Source organism: Erythrolamprus reginae, chromosome Z, assembly GCF_031021105.1.
Source record: "Erythrolamprus reginae isolate rEryReg1 chromosome Z, rEryReg1.hap1, whole genome shotgun sequence".
Classification (NCBI taxonomy): domain Eukaryota; kingdom Metazoa; phylum Chordata; class Lepidosauria; order Squamata; family Dipsadidae; genus Erythrolamprus; species Erythrolamprus reginae.
Window position 1 is genome coordinate 805,627 of NC_091963.1, and position 22,361 is coordinate 827,987.

Here is a 22,361-nt window from a genome sequence, read left to right on the forward strand (position 1 = left end):
TTGTGACTCTCTGCCAAGAATGTGCTCCACACCCTCCGTCTTTGCAGGGTTCTTTCCCTTGCTTTCCTTGCCCTGAACCTTCCTTCCAGCCCTAAGCAGCTGCTAGCGGTTTCCCCAACTCTTTCATGGCTGGTCTCTCTTAACAAGGTTTTTTTAAAAGCCCTGACCTGGGGATAAAAGAATGTGCTGAAGCTGACCAGACTAAAGACACTAGCCAGAGGAACACCCGGTAGGCAGACCCCCCCCCCCTTATTTTCCTCCCAAAAGCTCAGGTGCGCCTTATACTCCAAAAATCATAGTTCATAAGCACAGCCTACCTTGAATTCTGTTGACTCATATCTTAACTTCTACTACTGCATTTCCCCGAAAATAAAACTTCCCGAAAAGTTCTAGCTTGATTTTTTACACGTTCGCCCAATATAAGAGCCGAGGTGGCGCAGCAGGTAGAGTGCGGTACTGCAGGCCACTGAAGCTGACTGCTAGATCTGCAGGTCAGCAGTTCAAATCTCACCATCGGCACAAGGTTGACTCAGCCTTCCATCCTTCTGAGGTGGGTAAAATGAGGACCCGGATTGTGGGGGCCATAGGCTGATTCTCTGTTAAAAAGTGCTATTGCTAACACGTTGTAAGCCGCCCTGAGTCTAAGGAGAAGGACGGCATAAAAATCGAATAAATAAATAAGCTCTACCCCCCAAGCAACCCCCAACTCCAGGGTGCATGCAGTGGGGCCAGGTGCAAAGGTAAAAATAGATATGGGGTGTGGAGCTGCCCTACTTATCAGGTCTCGCACATCCTGACACCTGCCTTGCCTCGCTGGCCCACTTCTTAGGTGGCTGACTCGCCTCCACTTACACACATGGTGCTTGGCCTCTGTTTCTTTGCCAGGAAAGGTCTCGGCAGCTACGAAACGGGCTCTGGTGTCACCCGGCCTCATTTTGCCCACCAGAGGTTCAGAACTCTGTTATCAGCTGCAGGGGGCTTTCCGAAAGGCCCTGACAGCCGGGTTGGGCTGTTGGTGCTGCCACCGCAAGGCGAGTCAGTGGAAGATCCCCCCTGAAAATAAGACCCGGTGCCATTCTTGTTGCGAAAAAACCACACCGTATTTTTCAGAATATAAGGAGGAGGAAAATAGGGGGGGAGGGGGGGAATCTGCCTAGTGGGTAGCATCCTTAATCTGGCCAGCTTCAGCACATTGGTTTATTCCCTAATTATGGCTTTAAAAAAGAACCAGAGCGAGCAGCAATGAAAAAAAGCCTGCAAAAGACTGAAGAGTTAGGGAAAAAACCTCTTAGTGAGCAGCAATGAAAAAAAAGCCTGCAAAGACTTAAAAAGTTGGGGGGGGGGGGAATCTTCAGAGACAGGAGCAAAGCTGGCAAGAGAACTTTGTGAGGGCTGGGAAAACATTCTCCTTCCAAGCAATTAGCAAAAGCCTGGGGAGCTGGTGAGAGCCAGGAAGATGGTTAGAACCTTGTTAGGGGCTGGGGGGGGGGGCAGAAGCTTCGGAGAAAGCTGCATCCAAAGGCTTACCTGAATGTTCAGCCTCTCTTAGGGAGGAGAAAGGTGTGTCGTATACTCAGAAAAACAGGGCCTATAGGACCAGGTCTTATTTTCAGGGAAACCTTGGTAGCTGGGGCTGAGAGCTGAGGGGATTCCCCCCAGGAAGGCTTTTTATCCATCACTTTAGTTGAAAGATTCCTCTCTCTCCCATCACTTTAGTTGAAAGATTCCTCTCTCTCTAGAGGCTTTTGGGCAATCCATCTCTTCAATTGGACTGGGGGGGGGGCACCTGTTGCTACCAGCTGGATAGCGCCCTCCGTCTGGAGGAGGGTCTTCCCAATTTCTCCAGTAGAGGACCAGCGTTCCTGCCCCCCACCCATTTTAGTGGTGGAAAATAAGGCCTCTATTTCTCTACTGGGCACACAGGCACAGTCATGCTGGGAAGGACCCACCGGCCTGCCTTGACAGGTTGGGCTCAGCCCTGGGGGAGAGACCCTCTCAGGGTGCCCTGTTTTGGGGAGGCGTGGCTAAGGGGTGGGTGTGGCTAACGTTGGACCACTGCCAAAAATGCTCCTGTAGAGGAGAGGAAGGGGCAGACGACGTTTTGAATGCTGAGAAGCCCCAAGAAGCAGGAACAGCTTTTGACTGACAGGCCCACTACAATGGACGGGTTAAATCAATGGGGCGGGAGAAAGTCAGCCCATCTTAGAAATAGGACTCCCTAGGGCAGTGATGGCAGTGAACCTATGCCATGGGGGCCACAGGTGGCACGCAGAGCCGTTGCCCTAACTCAGCTCCAACGTACATGCATGTGTCGGCCAGCTGATTTTAGGCTCACACAGAAGCTATGGGGGGGGGGGGGCGTTTTGGGCTTCCAGAGAGCCTCCAGAGGGATGGGGGAGGAGGTGTGTTTTACCCTCCCCTAGTTCCAAGGAAAGCTTTGGAGCCTGGAGAGGGCGAAACACGAGCCTACTGGGCCTTTCCGACCTCCAGAGGGCGGGGGAAGCTGTTTTCGCCCTCCCCAGGCATAGAATTATGGGTGTGGGCACTCACACATGCATGTTAGTGCGCACACACAATCTTTCAGCACCCAAGGAAAAAAAGTTTAACCACCACTGCCCTAGGGGAATCTGAAGCTAGAAGTCGAATCTCTCTCTCTCTTTTTCCTATACAGTTTATTATTTCGGGGATGAAAGGAAACTCACAACCACAAATGTGAGCGAAAGAAAACCAGCAAAGAACAAAATGAATAAGATCATAACAAGGGGGAGGGGGAAATTGCAGGAGCCCTCGATTTTAACAAGTGTTCGTTTTGTGACCGTCTGAAGTTATAACAGCACTGAACAAAAGTGACCTAGGATCATTTCTTGCATTTTTTATTTATTTATTTATTATTAATTGGATTTGTATGCCACCCCTCTCCAAGGATTTGGGGCGGCTCACAACATACATAAAAGACATAGTGGAACATCTAATCCAATTAATATAATTTAAAAAAAACCAAAATCCTAAAATAATTTAACCCAATTCACACTCACTCATTCCGTAAAACACAGTACAAAACACTGGTTGGTCAGGGGGAAAGGTCTAATGACCTAATCATCATCTTAACGACCCCATAATTCCTTGCGTTGGGGTGAAAGCTGAATGGAGTGGAGAGTTTAGTGCCAGGACGCCCTTCCCTGTCGCCAGTGTGGAGTTACATTCAGCAGATACATTCTCATCCTGCCCAGAGAGAGAAATATCTGCCTCTACTTAGGATCGAACTCACAGCCTCCTGATTGTGAGGCAACAACTCCACCACTAGGCCACTGCAGCACTCCTTCCATGCACTTAAATATTCACTGCAAAATCTCCAAGATCGTGGGATTAAAATCCAGAGGCAAGTGGCTCGTACTCATGACGGTGGCAGGGTCCAACTGATGGTTCCCTTCGGAAGGGAAGCCAGATTCACTATCACGACCGTATTTCTAACAACTGCAGCAAGAGCGGTTTTGAAACGGGGCAGGCCTCACTTGACCACTGTCTCATTTAGCAACACAAGTCTGTGGTCATAAATCGAGGCATCCTTGCGTACCAGGGACGTTTGCCAGCCAGAGTTATTTATGAAAACGATTAAGGCGAGAGGTAAAGAAATCAACGGTGGAGAAAATAAACCTGGAGGAACTTTTGAGCTGTCGGACAACAGGTTCCGAGACGCTGAGTGAACGGAACCGGGTTTTAATCTTACCGCTTCTTTCTCTCGGTCCATGATGGTCTCCAGCTCCTCAAAATGGCGAAGTTTGATCTCCAGTTTCTTCATCTGGGTTTCCACCAGCAGAGCCACCAGAGATTTGATCTTGCGTTCCTCCACGGCGGCCAGGTGCTAAGAAAGAACAGAATCCAGTTCACCCGTGTACCCTGCTGTGTAATAACTATAGTCCCTCACCTATCGCTGGTGTTACGTTCCAGACCTGGCCGCGATAGGTGAAATCCACGATGGGGAATTTATCGACTGATAGTACTTATTTAAGTATTTATATTATAATTGTTTGGTAAGTTTTCATTGTTTTAAGTGTTTATAAACCCTTCCCACGCAGTATTTATTTTAGATACAGTATTTAAATACAGTATTTACAATTTTAGATTTTTATTTTTTTTAAAAAACCTGCCGATCGAGTTCGGCGGGCTGTTTAAATCTGCCAATCGGCTTCCTCAGAAACCCGCGATGAAGTGAAGCCGCAGTAGGTGAAGCGCAGTATAGCGAGGGACTACTGTATTTCCAAATCAAGAATTTACTAATTGCATAAATGTGCTTAGGAACAGTTCTCTTAACCCTGCTGTTCTGTTCGAAAAAAGTTCCTAATGTTATGTTCCCGGGTCACCCTGACCCGGACCGAAAACTCTTCATTTGCAGTGCTTATGTTTGGTCTTTTTGAAAGCTTTTTTCACCTGGAAACATGTTTGAACATTTCTGCACACAATGGAATGAAAATTGAACTGAAAAAATTAATCCTTATTGGTTTATTTTGCACATAAATGTGCCTCCCCCCCCGTTTTTGTGAAAGTTTTTTCAATTTATGGATAGTTTTGCTTGCAAAATCCATTCTATTTTACTAAAGTTGGTGTGGGATTGGTAGCTTGAACATTTCTGCACACAATGATATGAAAATTGAACTGAGAAAATTAATCCTTATTGGTTTATTTTGCTCATAAATGGGCCCCCATGCTTATACTCAAATAGGCTTATACTCGAGTAGGCTTATACTCGAGTATAAAATGATATGGTCTTATATTCAAAAATAAACCAATAAGAATCATTTTTTTTTCAGTTCATTTCTATTTTTCTTATGTTTAGGATTGTTCAATTTAGTATATCAAAACTTTTGAGTTTATTGATAATTTTGCCTGCAAAATGCATTCTATTTTACTATTCTATTTTGGTGTGGGATTGGTAGCTTGAACCTTTCTGAACATAATGATATGAAAATTAAACTGAAAAAATGATCCTTATTGGTTTATTTTGCTCATAAATGGGCCCCCATGCTTATACTCAAATAGGCTTATACTCGAGTAGGCTTATACTCGAGTATAAAACAATAAACCAATAAGAGTCATTTTTTTCAGTTCATTTATATTTTTCTTATGTTCAGGATTGTTCAATTTAGTATATCAAACCTTTTGGGGGAAAATTCCTTAGGGATTTGTAGCCTTAAAAAATATAAATTGACACGAAATTCAAAAAGGATGGGGGGAGGGGCTTTTTGATCAAAATAAAAATATAAGTCTCAATTTTTCCAGTTCAATTTTCATATCATTATGTTCATAAATGTTCAAACTAGTTTTCCAGTGGAAAAAGTTTTCAAAAAGACCAAATTCAAGTACCTAAAAAAAATCATTTTGATCCGGGTCTATATGACCCGAACAGAGTAAATGTGACTTTTTTTTTGCCAAGAAAAAAATTTTCCCCCACCCCCACAAATATTTTTTTGATGATCAGCATTGTTAAATTGAGTAAATGAATGCGTAAGATTTTAAAGAATATTTCGGATTTGGAGCATAAAAAAATAAAAAGTGAAAATTGTTCCAAGCAGCCAGGGGGGGGGGGGGGGGAGGCCTTATTTCTGATGTTAAAAAAACAGTAAGAATCATTTTTTTCAGTTCCTTTATATTTTTCTTATATTCAGAAATGTTCAAGGTACCATTCCCACACCAACTCCAGTAAAATAGACTGCATTTTGCAAGCAAAACTATCCATAAATTGAAAAAACTTTCACAAAAACGGGGGGGGGAGGCACATTTATGGGCAAAATAAACCAATAAGGATTAATTTTTTCAGTTCAATTTTCATTCCATTGTGTGAAGAAATGTTCAGACTACTTTCCAAGTGAAAAAAGCTTTCAAAAAGACCAAACATAAGCACTGCAAATGAAGAGTTTTCGGTCCGGGTCAGGGTGACCCGGGAACATAACATTAGGGAGGTTTTTTTTTTCAGCAAGAAAGAAACCTCCCACCCCCCAAAAAAAATTCTCATAGAGAGAACCCCTGAAATGATGAAAAGTCATGAAATTTCAAGTTTCAGATATGCAGGGAAAATTTTTTACAGGGTCTCAAACCTTGATTTCGGGTCTCAGACCCGAACAGAACAGCAGGGTTAAATGTGCGAGTCAACTGAAATAGTTGACCCATAGCTTTCTTTCCTTTTTCCTCCCTTTTTCTTTCCTCTTCTCTTTCTTCCCCCTCTTTTCTTTCTTTTCCCTTTTTACTGTGTATAAATTTAATCCAGGCATATGTGACAACTATGCAACTAAATAAGAACAAACCATAGTAAATATACTTAATTGATACAAAATATATAAAGAAGAAAGAATGATAAACTGCTGAGATGTAAGCCTAAAAGCCTCGACCAATGATCAAACATGTTGGTTAATTTTGCTTATTTTAATTGTTTAATAAAGTTTATTTGTAATTTTTCTTTTTAAAAAATCCAGTTTACCGAGAGGCCAAACCAGCAATGTGTGTGTGTGTGTGGGGGGGGGGGGGGGGGGGTTGGTAGCTCTGGACATAGTTCCCTCTAAGCTGAGCAGTGAGCAATCAATCACTTAAAAATCATCATGAACTCAGAGTTTTCCAAACCTGCCCAGAAGCCGAGAGGGAAAGAGTGAGAGGGAAGGAGAGAGAGAGGAAGAGAGGAAGAGAGGAAGAGAGAGAAACAGATAGAAAAAAGAGAGGAAGGAAAAGAGAAAGAAAAAGAATGGGAGTAAGGAAGAGAGAAAGAAAATCAAAATCTAGTTTGAAACTAGCTCAACTATTTAAGTGGCATTTTGATATTGATAGAGTTGCCCTATTATGAGCTCACTGTTATAGACACACAGTACAGTATTTTATTTTGAAATTCTCTGAGGCAAAACAGGGTGGGTTTTTTATTTGTTTGTTTGTTTGTTTGCTTATTTATTTATTTAATATTTCTGTGCCACCCAGTCCTGAAGGGACTGCCGCTCAGACACTATACTTTTCCGCCCACCCCCCCAAAAAATTAGAGGGAACACTGGTTCTGGATAGGTATTTTATCCCGTTATTTTAAACAGTTATTAATTATTATTTTTGTTTCGCATTATCTCATGAGCATCTCTCGTCAGGCTTCTGCAATTCTGGTGGAATTTGCTTTCAATGAGACAAAGATAAATTTGTGGAGGTTGCTGCATGTTGCCTGATTTTCGAGGTGATCAACAGCACAGCTGTGGGATCTGCCTGGCAACCGTTTAAGGCTGAGGTTTTATTATTTTGCGGGGTAAATGAAGGCACCGTTATATCCCTTCTTGTCACTGAGATGAAGTAATCATCTCAAAGCGGCTTAATAACTAAATCTCGAAACCCCATTAGCGGTTTTAAGACGATGCCTGCGACCACAAAGGGACGTATGAGATTCCCAACGGGGAAATTATTTCATTTATTCGAATTATTCCCAAAATGGGATTTTTGGAAGGTGACGTATCTGGGGAAGACTCGGTGGGATGGTTTTCCCACCCAGGGGGAGATTAGGAAGGACGCAGAGGTGGAGTGATGGGTTTATGGGGGATGGAACCAGGATTGGCTGGGATCTCAGTTATAAAAGCAAAGCGGAATTCGCACAGGAAGCCCTCCACTTACAAAAGACTCACATTTAGTGACTGTTCAAAGATAAAACGGCATGGGGGAAAAAAAGACTTATGACTGTCATTCAAACTTGTGACCGTTGCAGCATTCCCATGGCAACTGTCTTGTATTTATGACCATTGCAGGGGTCACATGATCCCATTTTACAATCTTCTGACAAGCAATGGGGGAGGAGCCAGATTGACTTAACAATCGCATGGCTAACTGAGCAGCTGCAGTGATTCACTTAACAATCCCTAGCAAGAAAGGTCGTAATTCTATGGAATCAACTCACACACCCCCCACCCAGATGTCCGTACGGCTCCCACCCTATTGGCTTTTTGTAAGGCCACAAGGGGGGGTGGCCTCTGGCAGGACCCAGGGGAAGAGCCTTCTCTGTGGCGGCCCCGACCCTCTGGAATCAACTCCCCCCAGAGACTAGGACTGCCCCCACTCTCCTTGCCTTTCGCAAACTCCTAAAAACCCACCTTTGCCGCCACGCATGGGGAAATTGATTCCCTTTGGCCGCTTCGTTTTATTTATGGTTTCTTTGGGTTGCATGAGTGTTTTTAAATTAAGGGGTTTTAACTGTTCTCTTGTTTATTCATTGGATTTGTATTTTGTATTCTTGGTGTGAGCCGCTCCAAGTCCTCGGAGAGGGGCGGCATACAAATCTAATAAATAACAACAACAACAACAACAATAATAATAACAACTATCATGGCCAAACTGTATGAATGTCATGTATGCATGTTGATGAGTTAGCTTATTAAGGCTTTTAATTAAGGTTTTATAGTTTAGATTTTATATTTGACTGCTTTTTATTGTTTTTGTAGTTTATACTGTTCTAAGCCTCCGTGAGTCCTTCGGGATTGGGTGGCACAGAAGTCAAACAAACAAACAGGGACAAAACTCATTTAAAAAATGTCTCACATAGCAACAGAAATATCGGGCTGACTTATGGTCGTAAGTCAAGGATGACCTGCATTTTCACAGAAAAGCAAATAGGAAGGGGATTGTTAAGACTTTCTGTTTTAGGTGGTAAAGGTCTAGAATCTTCCCTTGTGGGTGCTCAGTTTGCCTGGGTGAGCAAAGGACACAGAACAGCTGCATTAGGGCATCCGACTCTCTCTCTCTCTCTCTCTCGCAGCATTTTGCCTCCCTAACCAAATGAAATGGGGGCTGGGAGGTCCTCGACTTATGACAATTCACTCAGTGACGTGAAGTTAGAACGGCTGGAGAAAAAGGAACTTTTTTTGGACATTTTCCACAACTAGAACCATCGTAGGCTCCCTGTGGTCACCAAAATTCACATGCTTGGCACCTAACTCATATTCATGACGCTTGCCGCTCCGAGTCCTCGGAGAGGGGCGGCGTAAAAATCTAATACATTATTATTATTATTATTATTATTATTAAATTACTATTATCACAGTGTCCCGGATGTCTTGTGATTTCCCTTTGGCGACCGCCTGACAAGCAAAGGGGGAACCGCTGTTAAGTGAATTTCTTGCACCGGTTGTTAAGTGAACCACTGTGTTTATTAGGTCAGTCAGACGATTGTTCAGATCAGTGTTTCCCAACCGTGGCCACTTGGAAGATATTTGGAATGCTGGCTGGGGGATTCTGGGAGTTGAAGTCCAAATATCTTCAAGTGGCCAAGGTTGGGAAACACTGGTGTAGATGATTCAAGAACCAAGAACAACTGTGTGACCAACCCTAACAAGCACAGGGATTCACTTCACAACAGGGGCCAGTGTCTGGAAGCTGTTTTGCCCAGCGATGCAAATAACCGAAGGAAATGTAGCTCAGAGACGGAAGTGTATTCTTTTGCTTCAATTTCTGTCCCGGAGAAAGGAACATGTTGTGGACTTTCGGTGTAAAATGATGTTCTGGGACAACAACAACAATGGTGAGCCCCATTCCCAGGAGCAGAGCCCGAGGGGGAAAGGAGCATGGATATCTTTAGCAAAAGGGATCGTCTGCTCATTAGATCAGAGTGATCTAATCCAAACACAATTCAAGGTGTTGGTTATTACCTTATAATGCCCTACATGGCTTAGGACCAGATTACTTACGGGACTGTCTTCTGCCTCACTTCGACCCCACAGAGTCGGCCTTCCCCAGGTCCCGTGAGCCAAGCAATGCTGACTGGTGGGACCACGGGGAAGGGCCTTCTCTGTGGCGGCTCCGGTCCTCTGAAACTAAGTCCCTCCCAGAGATTCGCGCTGCCTCCCGAAAGGTTATAAAAACACGGCTTTGCTGTCAGGCCTGGGGCTATAGAGCAACATCACTCTTGCTCCGGCTGGCAGCAATGAATGAATGATGGATGGATGGAGGTTTCTTTAAATATTGGGTTTTTAAATTTTGCAATTTTTGTTTTATTCTTGTCCGTGAGGAGATGGCTGGCCTGTAAACTGAAGTGAGGAAGTAAATCAATGAATAAAATAAATGGGAGGGAAAGGGAAGAAGCGACCGCACACATTCAACTCGGGGGGGGGGGGGGGGGGGGAGAGGAAGTTTCTCCTTCCACTTCTTGCAAGGGCTACACAATGGGCTCTTTTCAGACCCACAACCCACCACCCCCTCCCAGCAAATAGGAGCTGGACTGCATTAGCCTCCCTATACACACACACACACACACTGTCAGTGGAGCTGTGAGGTGGAGAAAAACTCGGCTCCCTTCAATAGCGGCCGAAAAGAAACCGGCCCGTTAACGGAGCAGCTGCCAAAGTCTCCAGAGGGATATTCCGCCAGCCGGCCGACAATGGCGCACACACATTCTGCTTCGCGCAGCTGAAGCGCACAAACGGGGCATTGGGAGAGACAGGAAGAGGACCAATCTCCCCTCCTCCCCCAACGCAACACGACACAACACGTACAACCCCGGCACGTCAGGACACACGGAGCAAGTGGGAAGGCAGGCAGGGGCCGTGGGGGTCTTCTCGGGAACAAACCTTGGCTTTGGTGGCGGCCGAGGCCAGGGCGGCAGCTGCGGCCGTGGCCACATTCCCTTCGGAGAGTTCGTGCTCGGCCCGCCGCTTCCCGATGCCGCCTTCCTTCTCTTTGCCCACGTCAAAGTTCTCCTTGTTGTCATCGGCGTCCTTGTCGTCTGAACAAAGGAACCCGGGTTAGTTAGCGTCAGGTCACTTCGGATTCCCACGGCCATCGTTACTTCCCAGTCTGAGACTTTTAAGTTCCAGCCAAAGAAAACCAGCCTCGTCTCCCGTGTGACCAGCAAGAGAGCTCTGGATCTCTAGAGAACCTCTCTACACAGGCAGTCCTCGACTTACAACAGTTCACTTAGTGACCGTCTGAAGTTACAATGGCATTGAAAAAAGTTGAAAAAAACTGCAGAAGTCAGCAGTATGGTTGGCAGTTATATCCTTCACATTAAACGCAATTTTGATACTCAGAGAAGGGGGTCTGTATACTGCTCAAAAAAATAAAGGGAACACTCAAAGAACACAATATAACCCCAAGTAAATCAAACTTCTGTGGAATCAAAATGTCCACTTAGGAAGCAACACTGATTGACAATCAATCTCACATGCTGTTGTGGATTCAATGAGAATATTCCATTCCTTCAGATCTAGGATGTGTTTGTTTGTTTGTTTATTTATTAGAGTTGAAAGGACCTTGCAGGTCATCAAGTCCAACCCCCTGCTTAAGCAGGAAATCCTACAGCGCCCCAGCCACATGACAGTCCAATGTTCTTTGTGGGTTCCCTTTAATATTTTTAGCAGTATATATAAATATAATTAGATATTAATAGGAAATTATCATCATCATCATCATCATCACATAGTATAAATTTTATTACATGATAAGGAATGTAATATATTACTTCTGATTTTTGCTGCAAGATATTATATGTTTGTATATTAAAATGTCTTTTTCCCCCCTTTCTTTTGTTCACAGTTTCTTTTGTTTACTGTTGGAATAGTGTTTTCTTTTTGGTGTTGATGTATATATATTAATAAAGAATATTTTAAAAAAAGAAAAAGAAAAAAGGGATGTAGGACCATCATCCATGCTGAGGAACATTGCAAGATCCCATTGAGTCGTGCTATCAAAATCTGGGCACTTTTGGCAACTGGCTTGTACTTACAGCAGTTGCAGTGTTCCCCTGGTCACATGACCTCCTTTTGCGACCTCCTGACTAAAACAATCAATGGGGGAGCCGGATTCACTTAACATCAGTGTTAGTAACTGAATCGTAGCAGGAAAGGTCATAAAAACTTTGGTTGCAGAATTCATTTAACAACCGTTTTCGCTCACCCATGGAAATTTAGAGCTCAGTTATGGTCATAAGCTGTGGACAGCCTGAATCTCACTTTCTTTCTGTGACTCCAATCAAGCCCCAAATTTTCTGTCGCTAAGCAAGATACACCCCCCATTTTACAACCTTTCTTGCCAGCATCGTCAAGCAAACCACAGTAGCTGTTAAGTGAGTAACCCAGTCGTTAAGTGGATATGGCTTCCCCATCAACTTTGCTCTGCACGGCAACCCGTCGTAAATGCGTCTTGGTTACCAATTGGCTGAATTTTGACCATGTGACCATGAGGATGCTAAAATGTCCATTGAGCGTGGAAATCTCTATTTTTAAAGTGCTCTCGTAACTTCAGTCACTAAATGAACTGTCATAAGAACATAAGAAGAACCCTGCTGAATCAGGCCAATGCCCATCGAGTCCAGCATTCTGTATCCCACAGTGGCCTACCAATTGTCCATGGGGATCTTGAGCAGAAAGAGAAGGCAAGACCCTCCCTTCCCCTTGACCCCAAACAAATGGGACCCAAGGGAACCCTGCCTGCCTCAACCCACATAGAGGTGGCACTTGAACATCCGTTTCAATAACCACCTATGATACACTTGGCATCCATGAATCTGTCTAATCCTGCCTTGAAGCTATCCAGGCTGACAGCTGTCACGACCTCTTCTGGAAGGGAATTCCATCAAACAAGGAACCTCTGGGCGAAGGAGAAATCTCTCCCTTGATTTGTCCTCACTTTCTTACCTGAGCTTTAGGGAGGGCCCCCTCGTCCTAGTATTGTGTGATAGAGAAAAGATTTTTTCTCTATCCACCTTTTCTATCCCATGCATGATTTTATACCCTTTGATCAAGTCACCCCTTCAACGCCGTCTTCCAAGGCTGAAGAGACCGAGGCGTTGGTTTCATAAGGGAGGTGGCTCCATTTCCTTGATCATTCTTGTTGCCCTTTTTTGCACCTTTCCCAGTTCCATTCTATCCTTCTTGAGCTGCCGTGACCAGAACTGTACATAGTACTTCAAATATAGTCTCACCATCGATTTGTACAGAGGCAATAGAACACTTAGTGACCTATTTTCGATTTTGTAAAAAATCGAAGAGTGTCGTAAGTAAAGAGCAAGTTGCTAGTCCAGAGCAGGGCAGGTTACCCCAAAATGGACGGAATAGGTTTTAAAAACACACCTCTGCCGGCAGAGCTGGGGCCAGTGAGCGCTGCCATTCTGCCCCGGCTGGCAGTAGGATAGTATGATGGTGATTGATGAATATGGCTGAATGGTCTTAACTGCTTGGGGCTTTAGATCAGTGTTTCTCAACCTTGGCAACTTGACGATATTTGGACTTCAACTCCCAGAATTCCCCAGCCAGCATCCGCTGGCTGGGGAATTCTGGGAGTTGAAGTCCAGATATCTTCAAGTTGCCAAGGTTGGGAAACACTGGATTAGATCTTATGTTTGGGCTTCTTAAATTTTGTATTTCGTATTTGAATTTTATCTTGGGAGCCGCCCTGAGTGCCTGGAGAAGGGCAGCCTAGAAATCAAAATAAATAAAATAAATTTATTCTTTCAGACCTGGACCATACTGATGGCTTAGCCATAAACAAAATAATATCTCTCCCCCTTCCCCCCCCCATTAACGTGTTTCAGCCTGGACCCGTTAGCGGAGTATTAATGACCCGGCATCTAGGACGACGGGAGATGAAAAGCGTCTGTAAGTGAAGCATGCAAGGTTTCCAAATCAAGATTTACGGCCTGGCACCGAGAGGCTCATGAAATAAACGGTGGGAAATTTATAGCTGTATGCTGTGTCTTTTTTTTTTTTTGGTGGGGGTGGGGCTACATCTGCTCCGGCCAAATTTATGGGGCGCCACTGGAACAATAGAGAAGACCTGCACGGCCTTTGTGTCTTTGTGTGTGTGTGTGTGAGACAGCCACCCCTCCCCCCGCTTCTACCTTGTTTCGAATCTTGAGACACGTCGCTATCTTGTTCCTTTTCAGGGATTCTCTCTTCGTCTCCTTCTGGTAACTTCTTTGCATCTGTTTCGTTCTCTCCTTTGCTTTCGACCTGGGACGGTTGAGCAGAGAGGAAGAAAAGATGATCAATCTCAAATTAAACGCCCAGAGCCCGTTTCGGAGGGAGCAGCATAGTCTTCGGAGAGGGGCGGCATACAAATCCAAATAATAAATAAATAAATGCAATAGAAACAAGACTGACGGCAGAAAAAGACCTCATGGTCCATCTAGTCTGCCCTTATACTATTTCCTGTGTTTTATCTTAGGATGGATCTATGTTTATTCCATAAATAAATAAAAGAAAAGGGGGGGAAAGAGAATCACGGGCTGCCGGTTGTCACGCAGCAGCTGAGTTTCAGTCGAAGGAAGGGGGGAAGAGGGAAACCCCCAAACCCTTAAAAGCTCTCATGTCCTGGTAGGACTACTTTAGTACCTGGCCAGAGAGACTTTAGAAGGTCATCTAGTCCAACCCCCTGCTCAAGCAGCAGATCCTAGACCGTTTCAGACAAATGGCTGCCCAATCTCTTCTTGAAAACTTTGAAAGGCCAGGTGTCGTCCCACTTTTTGGACAACTCCAGGGAAAACAACATCTGTTTCTCCTTCTGCCCTTCTGCTTAACAGCAGGCGTGAAGTATGTACAACAGGGCTGATACTTAGGCAGAAAACAATATGGTTGCCCAAGAATATTAGCACTAATTCTGGTGCTCTGTGACCTTTTCTTGCAGATGTCTCAGGACATCAGTGCTAGAAGTTAATCCCCACTGCCTTACGGCACTGATGACATTACCTAGTTGGGTTGTGAAATGTTTGCAAGAAAACAGCCAAGAGACCACCAAGAACCCCATGGTCCTTTTCTTCCTCTCCCCTCTCCTCTCCCTCTGTCCTTCCTCTTTTTCTTTCCTCTTTTCCCTCCTCCCCCTCTACACAAAGCCCACTCCACTAATGATTTTCCCTAGATGGGTTATGAAATGTCTGCCACAAAACGACCAAGTTTGGACAGCACAAGGACCCTATATAGTCCTCCTCTTCTTCTTCCTCCTTTTCCTTCTCCTCTTCTTTTTCTTCTTCTTTTCCTCCTCCTCCTCTTCCACCTTCTCTTCTTCTTCTTCCTTTCTTCCTCCTCCTCCTCCTCCTCTTCTGCCTTCTCTTCTTCTTCCTTTCTTCCTCCTCCTCCTCTTCCACCTTCTCTTCTTCTTCTCCTTCTTCTCCTCCTCCTCCTCCACTTTCTCATCTTCCTCCTCCCTCCTCCTCCTCTCCACAAACCCCCTTCTCCCTTCTATCATCATGGGTGATGTTCTCAAGTTGGGTCATGGAACGTCTGCAAGAAGACCACTCAGCTCAGAGAGCGCTTCAACCCGGGGCCTCAAGTATCAATGAGTTCTAGTAATTCAGATCCACTCAATCTGGAAGAATCATCATCATCATCATCAACAAACACAAAGGGGGCTTGATTGTGCCAGACCTTAACTTTCTCTGTCTGTGCGCCATCCGTGTCTGTCTCCATCTTGTCCTCTTGCGCTCCATCTAAAAGACAGAAAATAAATCCTCAACAGCAAGAAGATCTGAAAGATCTCAAGATGATCCACCCGGGATGGACGCTGGACTCCCAGCACCAATAAATCAAGCAGAGCGGGTCACTAGTCCTCAAGCTATGACCAAAACTTACGTCGAGTGAAACATTAGTTAAGGGACGATACAGACGTAAAACTGGGATCCAGTCACAAAGGGTGCCAAGATTCCTTGTCTTCCTTGCAGTCCCTGACTTACGATGGTTTCATTTCGTGACCGTTCAAAGTTACAATTTCCGTGGAACAAGTGGCTTAGAGCTGACTGTCACACTTAACGACCAGTCAATTCCCGACCCTTGGCAATCAACTTGTTATTTATAAACGGTCGCAGCATCCCAGGGTCACACAAAGCACTGACAACAAACGTGTGACTGAGATCCCAAGTGCAGTGATTCACTTAACGACAGAGGTAAGGAAGGTCGTAAAACAGGGCAAGACTCACTGGAGAGGCAACAGAAATTTGGGGCTCAATGGTGGTTCTAACTCGAGGACTAAAGGTATAAAGACCATGCTCCCTAGATGCTTAACTGAGAGTAGCATACAGTAGTCTTTCGGTTTACGACCACAAAAACTAGGTTACTAATTGAGACAGTTGTTAAGGGAGTTTTGCCCTATTTCCTGACCTTTCTTGACCTGATTGTTCCCTTGCAGACATTTCATGACCCTCCTAGGTGACATTATCAGTGCTAGAAGGGGCTGTGTATAAACAGAGAGCACACTCCTCGGTCTTCTAGCACTGATCAGGTTCCCTAGTTGGGTCATGAAACGTTTGCAAGAAGGCAGCTTAGCTCACAGAGCGCACCAAAGATCCCTCCTCCTCCTCCTCTCCTTCTTTCTTTCTTTCCTTCCTTCCCTCCGCTTCCTTCTTTCTTTCCCTCTTGTCTTTATCTTTTAATCCCTCCCCTTTCTTTTCTCTTTCCTTTGCTTCCTTTTTCCTTCTTCCCTTCATCCCGTCTTTCTCTTTCCTTCCTTTCCTCCTCCCTTTCTTTTTTTGTCTTCCTTCACTCCCTTCCGCCCTGCTTCCTTCCCTCTCTTATCTTTCTTTCTTTCCTTTTCTTTCTTGCCGTTCCTTCATTCCTTCCTTTCCTTTCTCTATCTCTCTCTTCCCTTGCTGTCTTTCTATCTCTCTTTTATTTTCTTGGTTTACTGCGTTTCTTCCTTTGTTCCCTCTATTCTCTCTCTCTCTTTTGTTTTTAAGTCTCATTCAGACACAATTTAACCAGCATCTGGCCATCAATCCCCCCCTCCAACCCCCACCTACTAATCTCAAAAGTCTTAAATCTGGTTGTGGTCTCACGCAAAGACCCCCAAGAAAATCGCAGGCTCAGAAGGGATCAAATCTCAGATGCTTGGCAGCCGACTCACACTTATGACCACTGCCATCTCCCAAGGCCACGCGATCCCCTTTGTGACGAGCAAAGCCAATTTTACATTAACTTGTCAACTGCAATGATTCACTTAACGACCGTTGGAAGAAAGGTCATCAAATGACGAAACACAAATTTCTCCCGTAACAATATAAATTTGGGGCTCTGATTGTTGTTGCAAATTGAAGAGGACCCCCAGAGCCCTCGACAGATAGAACATAGGCAGTCTTGTCTTAACAACAGTTTGTTTAGTGACAGTCACTGATCCGGGACAGTTGTTAAGCTGAGGACTGCCTGTATACACAGAGCCTCATCCTGCTTACAATCTTTTTGAACTGTTGCTTTCTGGCAGAAGATGCAAAACAATTAAAACTCGGACCACACAGTTTTTATCCCAGAGCTGCACCTGCGCTGAACAATGAACTACATGGTCACCCATCAGTGAACTGTTGGACAGCATTACTTGATCTGTTGTGTAGAGGCTTGGGTGGTTCAGGGTGGGGAATTTGTGGTGGGTGGGGCATGATTTTGGGGGCTGTTGGGTCTGGTCTTTAGGTGTCATGTAGCATTTGGCAATAGCAATAAGACTTATCTACCGCTTCACAGTGCTTTTACACCCCTCCCTTAGCGGTTTACAGAGAGCCAGCCTCTTGCCCCACACAATCTGGGTCCTCATTTGACCCACCTCGGAGGGACGGAAGGCTGAGTCGACCTTGAGCCAGTGGTGAGATTCGATCTGCCAAACCGCCGGCAGCCGGTGATCAGCAGAAGTAGCTGGCAGTCCTGCACTCTCACCACTTGCACCACCAAGGCTCTTGTGAATTTCGTTGTATGGGTATATTGTGTATATACACACAATGACAGTGAAGTATTTATTATTATTTGATGAACGATGGAAATGGCTCTCCCTCGCTCGGGTAACCTTGGAGGCCTTTCAGAATTGGCTCAAAATGCCAGCCAAGGTCAGGGCTCAGCCGCTCTGAGTCCTGCACGCACCACCTGTGCGACAGTGGCTGGGCGCCCATCTGGCCTTGCAGGCTCAGAGGCCTCCTGGGGCGTCTTACGAGGCGTCGGTCGGATCAGCCAGACGGCGCAACCGAGAACGTGGCTTTCGGAAGAATTGGTCCTGGCAGTAAGGTTTCCTGCCCGAGCAGGGGACTGGACTAGGTGACCTCCAGGTTTCCTCCCAACTCTCCTCTTTCTGCCCCGTTTAACGATTTTTCTTGCCACAGTTGTTAAGCAAATCACTGCAGTTGTTAAGTGTGCCACACAGTCGCTCAGTGAATCTGCCCCCCCCACTGACTTTGCTGGTCAGAAGGTCGCAAAAGGAGATACTGCCCCCGTCATAAATACGAATCAGGTGTGCTAAGGATCTGGATTCTGATCCTGCGGCTGTGATGTGTGAAACAGCCCCAAGTCTCTTTTTTCCAGGGCTGTTGTAACTGTGAACGGCCACTAAACGAATGGTTTGTAAGTCGAGGACTGTTCAAACTGTAGCAGGGGGGAAATTAGTTCATGAGGTTTTTGCCTTTCGTTTAGTGACTTTGAACCGTCTCTAAACGGACAGTTGTAAATTGAGGATTGCCTGGACTTGAACTCATGGACTGTGAAAGGGGAGGATTTGTGCCGTGAATGTCCCTCTTTCCTTCAGAGACTTTGAACCGATGCTAAATGAACAGTCGTTAAGTCGACAACGACTTGGGTTGCAGGAGGGGCAGAAACTCTGTTGCGAGGGTTTTTTTGTTGACTTTGAATGATCTGTGTATAAATCAAGGACGAGCCAAACTGTAGAAGGGGGAAATGGAGTCACCAGGTTTTAACATTTTGTTTAGCGACTTTGAATGGTCCCTAAAGGAACAGTCGTAAGTCAAGGACCACCCTTCTTTGTGAGCCCAGGGCTTCCAGAAAGGTGGAAAAACACTGCGACCTGAAACCATCGCTAAATGGTCATAGGTCAGGACGACCTGGATTGCAAACCACGGATTGTAAAAGGGGAGAATTTGCATAGCAAGGTTTCCGTCTTTTCTTCAGTAGCTTCGAACCGTTGCTAAACAAACGGTGGTGACGATTCGGATTGCCAGATTACCTCCGGAACCGCCTGCTACCGCACGAATCCCAGCGACCGATAAGGTCCCAGAGTTGGCCTTCTCCGGGTCCCGTTGACTAAACAATGTCGTTTGGCGGGCCCCAGGGGAAGAGCCTTCTCTGTGGTGGCCCTGGCCCTCTGGAACCAACTCCCCCTGGAGATTAGAATTGCCCCCACCCTCCCTGTCTTTTGTAAACTACTCAAGACTCACTTATACCGCCAGGCAGGGGGGGTTGAGATAGCTCTTCCCCCAGGCTCTTTTATACTTTGTTTTATGTTTGGTATGAATGCGGTTTGGTTTTTTAAAATAATGAGAGGGTTTTATATGTTTTTTAATATTATATTTGTTCTACTATAATATTGTTTTTATTATTGTTGTGAGCCACCCCGAGTCTTCGGAGAGGGGCGGCATACAAATCTAATAAATAATAATAATAATAATAATAATAATAATAATAATAATAATTATTATTATTATTATTATGAACCCACAGATTGCAGAAGGAATGAACGGATATAAACTGTAGCCAAATTGTAGAAGGGGAGAGATTGTGTCACGAGCCTTTTGGCCTTTCATTTAGTGACTCTGAACCGAATGGTCATAAGTCAAGGCCCACCCTCCCTGGTGAACCCGAGGCTTCCAGAAAGGGCAGAAACAGCGTCATCAGGGTTCCGTCTTTTGTTAAGTGACCATCACTAAACAAACTCAAGGGGTCAATGGTCTGGGTTCAGGAAACGTACCCATTTTCTCCGGCTCGTCGGGGGCCGTTCCAGCGATGCAGCTACTCTCGAGCCCATAAGTGGGATCCACTTTCCCCGAAACCCGGGCGGCTTCTTGGACCTTCCTGATGTGGGCCTCTACCAGCTCCAGAGGGACTTCCTCTCGGACGCGGGAGAATTCCTCTGCGGAACAAAAGGGGGGGAGGGGGGGGGACACCATTGGAAAATCAAAATATAGAATCGTGGAATTTGGAAGGGGCCTCCGCGCTCTCCTAGTCCAACCCTGGAAATCCCTCCAAGCCTTTGGGAGAAAAATGGGTTGCCCCATCTCTTCTCTAAAAAGGGCCTTTCGAGTGGTGGGAGCTCGGGGAAGGGCTGTCCGTCAAAGAGCAGAAGACAGCGAGGTTGTGGTTGCAAAGGCCCCCTGAGCGGAGTTCGCCCTGTCGGGGAGAGTCTGGACTACTGCGACCCATGGGAGAATATTCGGAAAGAAAGAGGCTGTTACCCTCCCATCCTTCCGAGGGGGGTCAAATGAGGACCCGGGGCAATAGGCTGGCTCTGTTTTTAAAAAGTGCTCTTGCTAACATGTTGTAAGCCGCCCTGAGTCTAAGGAGAAGGGTGGCATAAAATTGGAATGAATGAATGAATGAATGAATGAATGAATGAATGAATGAATAAGAGGGGTGGGTTGAGTCCGTACATGGGGGGGTCCTTGGTGGTTTCTTGTAGACTTTTCTTGACCAAATTAGGGAACGTCCTCAGGGCTAGAAAAGAGGAGGAGGAGGAGAGGACGAAAAGGAAGGAAGGATGGAGAGAAAGGAAGGAAAGCAGATAGGAGAGATGGAGAGTGTAGGAGGGGAGGAAGAAAGAGAAACATGGACACAGAGTGATAATCTATTAATACGATAGAGGTGCTGATATGAAAATAAAAGATGTTAGCTAGAATTATGTAACTGTGTATGTAATGGATAAGTTTTTAAGGCATATGCATTGATCTATGTATGAATATGGACTTTAAAAATAAAAATAAACTATTTTGAAAAACCTGTTTGAAGACACACAACCTACCACAAAAGAGGAGGAGGCGGCGAGGGGGACTGAGAGGTATTTGATGCTCTCTTGAGTTTGGTGGCTTCCTTGCAGATGTTTGTTTAGGAAAGGAATGGCGGAGGAAGAGGAAGAAGGGATGGAGAGGAGGGAGAGGAGGGCTCTGGGATACTTGGTGCTCTCTGAGCTACGTGGTTTTCTTGCAGGCGTTTTGAGACCCAACGTTGATGGTATGTGTGTTTTCATGTATGTATGTTTTTCAAGTTGGAGAAAAACCAAAATGATTATACCGGAAAAAAAGGAAAAGTCCAAACCAGGTCCGTACAGCGGAGGGAGAACCATACCTAGAGCTGCTTTGGCGGCCGCTGATGCCACCCGAGGGTCCACCACAGAGGCCAAGAAGGCCACGGTGCTCATCACCGGATTGCCGGATTGGCTGAACGGGACAGGCTGGTAGGCCAAGGGCCCGAGGGAGGCATCCGAATTCTCCAGGTAAGGGTCTTCGATGGGGAGCCTGAGAAAATGGAGGATGCACTCGTCCTGGGTTCGACTCCCGACATGCTCAGAGACTTTATTCCAATCGTCCTTGTACATCTCCAACGCCTGGCAGGGAAGAGAACAGAGGGGGTTTTCAGAAGTGACAAACACACATGCAAAGTACACACACACGCACACACCACAATCCCATCATCGATGCATGCGTTTTCCTGTACGGCTGTTCATTTTATGACGTCCATAAAGCCCGAAAGTTCCACCACTATGCAGGACGTTTGTCCAAAGAGCTTGGCCCCTCTCCTTTTGAAGTGAATGAAGTTACTAGGTCGCCCAGAAAGTAATGCACCACATTCTTACATTCCTACAACCCTACGTCATTCCTACAGTAGTGGTATGAATGCGAAACTTTAGATATACATTATTTGAGTGCGTGTGTAATTTTTGCGTTTCTTAAGGCAGATGGCGTAGCTGCAGCCATGTTTCGAAATGGCGTCTGTCAGCAATGTGCATTACAAGCAGCGTGTCCTCATTGAGTTTCTCACTGCAGAAAAAGAAACTGTTGGGAACATCCACAAACGTTTGTGTCTACAGTTTGTGGAGAATCTGCAGTCGACAGAAGGACGGTGAGTCGCTGGGCACAGAGGGGGAGGCCATTACAGTGCAGAAATGGGTTCGTGGCCAGAACAAGGAGTGGCCCCGACAAGGCCTTCACGCCCTTGTGTATCGCTGGAGAAAGGCCATAGAACGGGACAGAGATTACGTGGAAAAACAGGGAGTGTGGAAGAAACATCTTCTTTCTTGGGTGCAAGTTCCATGGTGTTTCATAAATAATGGTTGAAGAAAAAAAAATGTGGTGCATTACTTTCTGGGCGACCCTCGTAGTCGCATGGCCGTTAAGTGAAGCAGGCTCCGCCCTTGAGTTTCTTGGTTGGGAGGTCGAACCACACGGCCCTGGGACATGGAGACGGTTGCCAACCGCCTGAATTTTGACTGGGTGACCACAGGGATGCGTGTTAAAAAAGGTCTAAGTCTCTTTGTTTACAGGGACATTGTAACTGTGCATGGTCATTAAGTGAACTGTTGTAAATTGAGGACTAGCTGTACGTACACGCACACACACCTCAATAAGCCATCAAAAGTCACGTCTATCTATACGGCTAGTCCTCGACTTACAAACCACAATT

The 22,361-nt window shown here is 45.5% G+C and overlaps 1 protein-coding gene across 1 annotated transcript in view; it reads right to left on the bottom strand.

Moving 5' to 3' along the window:
- The window catches only part of SMARCC1 (SWI/SNF related BAF chromatin remodeling complex subunit C1), a 72,343-nt gene that overhangs the window by 13,103 nt on the left and 36,879 nt on the right, over window positions 1–22,361 (bottom strand). The window contains exons 20-25 of the mRNA XM_070767173.1: window positions 21,027–21,285; window positions 19,657–19,818; window positions 15,357–15,418; window positions 13,835–13,946; window positions 10,569–10,723; window positions 3,728–3,862 (exon numbers count right to left, since the gene is read on the bottom strand). Of these exons, the coding sequence (XP_070623274.1) occupies window positions 3,728–3,862; window positions 10,569–10,723; window positions 13,835–13,946; window positions 15,357–15,418; window positions 19,657–19,818; window positions 21,027–21,285 (885 nt within the window). The remainder of the gene's footprint in view (window positions 1–3,727; window positions 3,863–10,568; window positions 10,724–13,834; window positions 13,947–15,356; window positions 15,419–19,656; window positions 19,819–21,026; window positions 21,286–22,361) is intronic.